This window comes from Ursus arctos, unplaced genomic scaffold (assembly GCF_023065955.2).
Source record: "Ursus arctos isolate Adak ecotype North America unplaced genomic scaffold, UrsArc2.0 scaffold_5, whole genome shotgun sequence".
Taxonomy (NCBI): Eukaryota; Metazoa; Chordata; class Mammalia; order Carnivora; family Ursidae; genus Ursus; species Ursus arctos.
In genome coordinates, this window is record NW_026623067.1 from 32,461,179 (window position 1) to 32,469,811 (window position 8,633).

An 8,633-nucleotide genomic window follows, 5' to 3' on the forward strand; every position below is an offset into this window, starting at 1 on the left:
CTCCCCGGACTGCCCCAGGAAGCCGAGAGAAGGCTCTAGTTAGAGGTGCTCAGGAAGGGGCTGTGGTGCCACTGCTGTTGGGACACCAGCCTCTGTCTGCCTGAGGACAGAAGCCAGGCTGATTAGTCCTGGGATGGGAGGCTCTTCCCAGTGGGCAGATGAATGGGCAGGGGACTGACTAGGGGGCAGTGTCGAGGGGAAGGGTGCCGCAGCTAGTAGCCCCGCTGCAAGCGCCCCCCGGAGGCAGGCGTGTGGGGGAGACAGCAGGCAGGGCTGCTGCTGGGGGGTGTGCGAGCCTCTGTCCACCTGGAAGCTTCACACCTTGGCTAAGTTGCAGCTCATACCTGGCCTTCCCTCTCGCCTCACCCTGGACCCCAAACAGCCAATCCCAAGGGGACCTGTGCCAGGCCTCTTCACCGTGAGCTACCGTGAGCTTCCCCAGAGCTGGTGATGAATGGATCATGAACTGCATCCATTACACGAGAGAGGAAACCGCAGCCCAGAGATGTTAGGGAGTCTGGCTGAATTCAACTCGTGGGAAACTGCACCCACAGGATAGGAAGGAGCCCAGGCCACCACCTCTCACTACTGTCCTGCTCCAACGATGTCCTGTTTCTTCTGTGCCATGAGTCAGAAATCCCTTATGTGTGCCCCTAGCCAGCAGAATCCCCGCAGGTGAACTTTCCAGGTGGAAGCTGAGCCTCGGTGGTAGATGGTGTCTCCAGGATCCTGGCTTGTGCAGCTGTGCGCTGGGGGTATGCAGAGCTGTGCCTTGGCCCCGAGCAGCACCTCCCTGTGGCTGGGTCGCATGGGGAGCCCCCTTCCCAGCATGAGTCATCTCATGACAGATCCATGTGACTAGTGTGAAAAGTAAGAGTCCTGTGTTGCTGAGGAAACAGGAAGTGTGGGGGCCGGGTGGGTTGGCCCTGGAGGGAGCCTGACCCCACCTAACCTAGCCCACCTGCTCTGAGTTAAAGGGCTGATGGGAGCCTTCCCTGTCCCCACAAATCCTGTTAAGCCTGAGGTGGAATAGTGGGTCAGACTCAGAACCCTGAGTCTGGGGGCTGGAAGAGGAGGAAAGAAAACTCCAGGCTGTCCTGGGTTAAGCCAGGTCTTCAGACCATTACTTGATGTCTGGGGCTGGAGGCCGTGAGCAGCCCCCCACACAAGCCACAGGGCTGCAGAGAAACCGGGGGAGGAGGGGGTGGTTGGGGGGAGGGGGGAGGAGTGTCTCATACCCAGAGGGAGAAAGAATTTCCTGCACAGGGGAGATGTGCCTCCTGGAATTGAGTGTACAGAAACCAAGAGGCTCTCTAGGTGGTAGGGCTGCCTGAGTAAAGCCTGGGGGACTGTGGGCAGGGCCACTGGACACAGGATGGCTGGAGTGGTGCCCCCTCCCTGAGGCCTGTGGTTTTAACCACCCCCACTTTCCTTTGACATTTGGGCTACCCGCACAGCTAAAAGAAGCTCTGTCTCTGTGTATGCCCCCAGCCCGGGGCCTTCCTCCTTTGGGTCTCCCCACATTTACACCCCCCCCCTCATTTTTCAGCACAACAAGGCCAGTCAGCCAGCCCACAGCGTCCCACAACTCTCTCCTCTCTATGAACATTTCAGCAGCCCACACCCTACACCTGCACCAGCCGACATCAGCCAGAAACAAGGTACGGATCTGGGAAGGGGAGGGGCCTGACAGCCCCAGAGCCTGGGGGCCAAGTCCCCAGCCACTGAGTCCAGGAGGCTAGGCCCTTTTTACAACTGGAAAACCTGGGGCTGGACAAACTCAAAGCCCAAAGAAAACACCAGAAAGATGGATGGGGAGCCTGAGGGCAGGTAGTGCCAGATCAAACTTGGAAGGCTTCAGGCTGAGGTAGGAGCCTAATCCTGAGTGGCCTCCCCATGCCAGGATGTGGGAGCAGGCATCTGTGTAAAGCTGAGGACAATAAAACTTGTGTCCTTTCCCTCCCCCCCAGTGAGAAAATGGAAAGTGGTGGTTGTAATGGCTGATTCACCTCAGCCTCAGGGAAAGTCATTCTGAAATCAGCCATTGTCGGCTGTGGGAAACGTGCTGACTCAACCCTGGGGAGGCAGAGGGGGCGGGTGGAACCCAGGCTGCCCAGGCCAGAGCCCCAGCTGAGAAGCCCCAGGTGAAGACCAGCAGTGGACCAGGTCATGGTGAGACCTGGCCTTCCCACTCCTGAATGACTGACTCCACCTCTCCCCCGGCCAGCCAGTCTCCTTAAGGCTAGTCACCGAGCCTCTCTGCCCTGTAAATTGGGGCACTGTCATCACACTGGCATGGTCCTGAACAAACCAGTATGTCTGGTCCTCTAGCAAATGGAGGTAGGATCTTAGAGGCCCCACAGGAGGCTCTGAAATGCAGTAACTAGCTGAAGTGGCCTCCAGGTCAGCCTCGGTCACTCACTCGGCCCCTCTCCACTGCAGGAGTTCACAGGCCACTGCAGACCCCTGACCTCTCTGGCTTCTACTCTCTGACCTCAGGCAGCATGGGACAACTCCCCCACACTGTGAGCTGGTGAGTATGGGCCTGATGGGAAGAGGGCACCTTGAGCTGGTGAGACCCATACTTGCCATGTCCTTTTCGTCCTCCATCCTGGTCTGCCAGCACTCTGCTGCCAGCTCTGTGTCGGTACCAGGGGCTGTCCAGCAGCTCTGTCCATTCCCCAGGTAGCCCACTGCACTCCCCCCGACTCCTGGTCTCGGTCCTACTGCACTTCAACTCTGCCTCCATGTCTGAGCGCCTTGAATGGCGTGGCGGTGGGGGGACACCAAGCTGCCCAGGGTTATAAGAGTAGGCAAGGAAGATAAGGGAGACCTGCCTGGGCAGGGAGGGGACTATATGAATGGCCGCGAGACAGGTTTTGCCTCTCAGCCAAGTGGTGGGCAAGGGGATACTTCCTGTTCATCTCAGTGCCTCCGGCCCACTAGCCCTTTGGCTGAGCTCCCTGAGGAGCAGCGTTCTTCTGTGCCCCCACTGGTGCCCGCTTGAGCCCAAGCCCCTGGCCGACTGCTTAGAGAGCCTTGGAGTCTGTGAAGCCTGGGCCAGAAAAAGCCAGCCTGAACCTTAAGTCAGCAGGCCCAATTGTGGGCCCAAGGGCCCATCTTCAGCTGGAGCTGGGTCTCAGCACGCTAGTTGGCCCTTGGCTCGTGAACCACGTGTGATCTGGACAAGTCTGTAACCTCTCTAGGCTGGGCAGTCACCCGACAGCAGGGAAGCATGGTTTCCCAGGAAGCAAGGGAAGGCCAGAGGCCCACCCTGAGACCTGCCTGCCCTTTTCCACATACTCTTTATCCATGTTCAGCTCACTCCTCCGTTTCCAGATTCTCCCCGGACAGTGCTCCACCCTGAACACCAATCAGGACTACACCTATGAATACCCCCAGGACTGAAGTTGGCCAGGCAGGGTTCTGGACACCAGAGCAGCACTGCTGACGCTGGCCGACCCTCAGGCCCCTGCCCTCTCAGGACCTGATCTGCCTAGTGCACCACTCGGGCCAGAAGCCCAACAGTTACAGGGCCGTGTTAGCAGTGCTTTCACTGGGGACTGTAAGAGCACAGAGAGGTGTCTCATCCAGCTTGGGATTTCAAGGGCTTTCGGGAGAAAAGGTCATTCAGCCAAGCAAGGCCTGAAGGGACACCAGGAATTAAAAGGGGGCCATATAATCCAGTTATTTTAACAGTGGATGCAGAAGCCCTAAGGCAGATGTCAACCCCGTACTGACCAGGAAATACGGCTGGAGGTGAGCTTGGGTGGGTGGGGGGCTTCCTAAGCTGCGTCCTAGGAGAATGCTGCCATTTCTGCCCCTGAAGTGCCAGTACAAGTCTGTAGAGGGACATAGGAGCAGCATGAGTTGCCCTCTGGTGGCAGATGCCAAGTACATACACTGGAAGAGTCCTAGCTGAGGCCAATTCCCTGCACACTATGGGTTAGGTCCAAGTCGCTGGGGACGTCCTTCCCACATCTGGCCAGTAGCCAGACTGCTAACAGCTGTCTCTCCCAACCACAGGCCCAGCCCTCCTCTCTACCCCTTGTCCCCTTCCTGCGGATATAGACAGCACTTCCCTGCCCCCACTGCAGCCCCTGGCGCCCCCTACCCCAGGTGAGTCCCATACCCTGCAGCCAGGCTCCTGCTTCCTGTTGCCCAGGCTTCAGTGCCCACACAAGGCCATGCCCAGGCCAGTGCTTGCCCTGTGCTAGTTGTTTGTCCATCCGTCCGTGTGTCATTCCGCAGCCCCCTGCTGCTCTGTGCCTGAGACTAAAGCCAGTGGGAGAGCACGGGCCTAAGCCCAGGCCATACTGTGCAGCCAGGCGCCCTCGAGCAGCCAGGGACAGTGCATGCACGTGTGTGCTTGTGCTCCTGCCTCTGTGCGTGCGTGAGTCCGCCCAAGTGCAGGTGTGTGTGCACTCACTTCTCTTGTGCCTCCCTGCTGAAGTGCGGGTCAGGCACACTCTCCTGGGCATTCCATGAGCTCTGCCCAAGCTGAGGCACCACCTTTTACATGTGTCTGCAACCTCGGACCCTTAGGGGCTCCCTGCTCAGAGAAAGGAGCAAGGGCACGGTGGTTTCCACAGAACAGCAGAAAAGCGAAGTGACAGGTGTGTGTATATACGTGTGTGTCCCTTCACTTCACTCACTCCCTCAGTGACAGACCCAAGCCAGGGACGGAACAAGGAACTCGGCAGACATGTCCAGCCCTACTGGAGTTCACAGCCCAGGGTGGGAGGTATGGACAAAGCACTAACAGTCAAATGGACTCTCTGGGTGATGGGATAACAAATCAGACCCCAGCCAGGGCAGGGGCATGGACAGGGAGAACTTCATGCAGAGTCACATGTCCTGAGTAAAGCGGCCAAAGGGCACAGCACAGGTTGGGGATGGCTAAGGGTGTTGGGTGATGGAAAACAGGGGAAAGGATGGAGCAGATAGTGTCAGCAGGGGTCTTCGTGCAGGGCGGGGCAGGTCCCCTGGAGACTCCTGGGTTTTATTCTGTGGGCTATGGGGGAATTTCAGCAGGAGTGGCCGAGAGCACTCAGGCATTTTTAAAAGGTCACTCTGGGTGTTGTGTGGAGAGGCCCCTGGAGGGTTCAAGCAGGAGAGGAAGGAGACCCACAGGGCAGCCACAGGCTCAGGAGGCTGAGCTGGTGAAAGCATAAGGTAAGGGGACAGGTTCCAATGCTATTTAGGACCGACTTCATAGCCACCTGAATGACATGTATGCACATTTGTGCGGTGTGTCTGTCTTATCTGTTGGGAGCAGGTATTTGTGTGTCTGTGTACTTGTGTGCAAGCCAGTGGGGGTGGGGTGTCCCCCCCCTCCCCCATCCTCGTGTCCTGTGCAGGGGCCTCCCGATTCCAAGGTCTGGCCCATACATTCCTGCCTCTGTTAACTCTCCTTCTGCCTTTAGGTTCACCCACCCATCCCTGATGCTAGGCTCTGGTGTACCTGGTCACCCTGCAGCCATCCCCCACCCAGCCATCGTACCTCCCTCAGGGAAGCAGGAGCTGCAGCCGTATGACCGTAGCCTGTGAGTGAAAAGGCACACAGTGTGGAGGAGGGAAGGGGACAAGTGAGCAGACCTCAGGATCCCATCTGTTCATCAGCCAGAGACACACTCCTCCCACCTGGCTCTACCCCTGCTGCCTAGAAGCCCCAGGGACTGCCAGGGGCGGCCTCTGGTCAAGCCCTCTTACAGTTCTTGCCACTGACTGACCAGTATTTTGTTCATTTTTTTTTTAAGTTTATTTATTTAAGCAATCTCTTCACCCAACGTGGGGCTTGAACTCACGACCCCGACATCAAGAGTTGTACACTCCTCCAACTGAGCCAGCCAGTACTCTCCCCCCCTCACCCAACCAGTGTTTTTTGATCCTTAGAAGCAGGAGGGAACGGATGGGGTGGGGAAAAAAGATGGTTTGAGCCAACAGGAGAGGGGCTGAGAAGTCCTTAAACATGTTTCTTAGCTGCAGTATTCCTACATGGAAGAGTAACTCTGATCATCCACTCAGGAGCAGCTGAAAAAGATCCCATTTACAAAACCCTAGTTTCCACGCATTTACACATACACTGGACACACACTAGAAAAAGGTAATAGCATTAGGTGGACACTGGGGGGCTCCTGATTGATCTGGACTTGTACCCCTCAGGAAGACGCAGGCAGAATCCAAGGTAGAGAAGGAGGCCAAGAAGCCAACCATCAAGAAGCCCCTCAACGCCTTCATGCTGTACATGAAGGAGATGAGAGCCAAGGTCATAGCAGAGTGCACGCTCAAGGAGAGCGCTGCCATCAACCAGATCCTGGGCCGAAGGGTAAGGCCACAGGCAGATGGGCTGGCAGGGGTGGCCCCTGACCACCTTCACCCTGGTGCTGCCTGTTGATTCCTTGATGCACCCCATCTACTCCTCCTTCCCCACTGCAGTGGCATGCGCTGTCTCGGGAAGAGCAAGCCAAGTATTATGAGCTGGCCCGAAAGGAGAGGCAGCTGCATATGCAACTGTACCCAGGCTGGTCGGCGCGGGACAATTATGTGAGTGGCCGGTGACACACAGCAGGGGTGGGGAGGAGAACCTTCAACATGCCATGCCCCAGGCTCCACAGGGAAAGCCAGACCACCCTCCCGAAGGCAGAGATAAGGAGGGCAGGTGGTAGAGTGAAGGGCCCAAGGCCTCACATGGCTAAAGAGAGCTAAGCAAAGCAAGCTGCCCCTAAAGGTAGGCCCATGTCCTCTTTTCCACCTGGGCTGCACTGCCCCCCAACAGGGCTGTTGCCTGGTATTTGGCCACATAGGTAGAAGGGGAATAAGGGGCCTTGTAAGTTGTCTCTTCCATTCAGAAGGCAGACCACAATGGGAAAGGGTGGAGGAGCCTCTAACTGCCGCATGGTACCCTGGCAAAAACTGCCCTCAAGAACCACCAGGCCTCCTGGGGAAGAGGGAGCTGTGTACCCAGAATCCCAGCAACAGCCAGGTTAGGCTACAGGTCTCCTAACCACTCATTCACTGGAATTATCAAAGGACCACTTCCCAGATCTGAGCAGAATCCCTTTGTTCCCTGCAGGGGAAGAAGAAAAGGCGATCACGGGAAAAGCACCAGGAATCCAGCACAGGTGAGGCCTCCTCTCAGGAGTGGAGACTGCTCTCCAAGCCTGCATTTTCACGAGCACCCTGCTCTGGCCCAGAGGGAGGGGCAGAATACTCAGCCACACACCTTCAGGCCTTGGGCCCTCTGGAAACAAGGCCCCCTTCTCACAAGTCAAATCCCCATGTGAGGAACAGCTATGTGAAGTCCCTTTAACAGTTAACGTTGGTGTGTTGACCCACTGCACCCTCCCCCCTTTGCCAGCCCTGCTCACAGCTAGCCTCTGCCAGAGAAACCGCGCCTGTGGTTCTGCTGCCTCGGCCCAGCAGTCACACAGCCTGCTGGTTGGTGCCTGGCCCTTACTTGGTCACCACCGCCCCCATCCCCGTTTATTCTGGCAGTGCAAAGTGCTCTGTGTGGAGGACCCAAGGAAGCCACACGCTGCTTCAAGTCTCCTTCCTGTGGGTGAATTCTTGTCCCAAGTCTGATAATTCAGACCCCACATCGAAGACTATGCTGCCCCCACATGGGGAAGCTCCAGGCTAGGACTGAGGCAGGGTAGAATCCTCAGCCCCTTTTCTGAGGCTGAAGTATGGACTTTACCGTCTATCTGGTTTAAGCTACAGCATGAGAGGGTTATGGGTTAGGCAGACTGGGCAGTGGCAAAAAGGAAGAAAAACTGGATCAAGTGGGTAGGGAAATGTAGGAGGTGGGCAGCCCTGAGACAGAAGAGGCTGGATCCCTGTGGGCCCCCCCCCTGGGCGTCTCTCCTGCAGTTCCCATGCTGCGACCAGATAGAGGAGCTAATCTGATAGGGTCCCCTCCCTCCCTCTGCCATTCTTCCCACTGCCTCTCCTGCCTAGCTAGGTGCCCACCTTTCCTGATAACTTGGCTCTGGGTCCTGGGGCTCCCACTGGGGCTGGCTGTGCCATGGAGAGGTCCTCTGCCTATGGGACCTATGGGGTATCTGTGACTGGCTGACACTGATGTTACCTCTTCTTTCTGGGCCCTGCTCTGCCCTGCTGCCTGCCTGCTCGCCCTCTGCCCTGCTCTGCCCCTCTGGCATGGCTGTGAGCAGACCCTGGCTCGCCTAAGAAATGCCGTGCTCGCTTTGGCCTCAACCAGCAGACGGATTGGTGTGGTCCGTGCAGGTGGGTTTGTCCCCACCACCATCCTCCCTTTGCTTCAAGCTGCTTCCCTGACTCTGCACATGTTCTGCTGGGCCTGTAGCCCCTCCTTTGGTCCCCCAGTCCCATAGCATACCCACAGATTGGGGAATCCATGTTGCCAACAATGAGGTGGAGAAAGAATGTTCTAGAAAAGAAAGGCAGACTCAAGAATGTAGTTTTCTGGTGCCTAGGGTCCTCTGTTAATGATGGCCTGATGCTAGGAGTAGCAGATCCTCAGCAGGCCAGTCTCATGCATCCCATTCAGTGGTCTGAGCTCCTGGCTACCAGGCTGAGAACTCACCATGGTCCACCAGTTCCCTCACTTCTTCAATTTAGGATTCCTGCCTGTGTTATCCTGAACCCTTTAT

At 57.0% G+C, this 8,633-nt stretch overlaps 1 protein-coding gene across 3 annotated transcripts in view; it reads left to right on the forward strand.

Moving 5' to 3' along the window:
* TCF7 (transcription factor 7) overlaps window positions 1–8,633 on the forward strand; it is a 41,246-nt gene that overhangs the window by 21,991 nt on the left and 10,622 nt on the right. Inside the window, exons 4-10 of one of the 3 annotated variants that reach the window (XM_026507980.4) lie at window positions 1,550–1,661; window positions 2,443–2,533; window positions 4,027–4,119; window positions 5,427–5,546; window positions 6,166–6,328; window positions 6,439–6,546; window positions 7,076–7,124. In XM_026507980.4, the coding sequence (XP_026363765.1) occupies window positions 1,550–1,661; window positions 2,443–2,533; window positions 4,027–4,119; window positions 5,427–5,546; window positions 6,166–6,328; window positions 6,439–6,546; window positions 7,076–7,124 (736 nt within the window). Of the gene's footprint in view, window positions 1–1,549; window positions 1,662–2,442; window positions 2,534–4,026; window positions 4,120–5,426; window positions 5,547–6,165; window positions 6,329–6,438; window positions 6,547–7,075; window positions 8,284–8,633 lie in introns of those variants that run through there. The other 2 variants (XM_057307076.1, XM_057307075.1) reach the window with 2 other exon arrangements.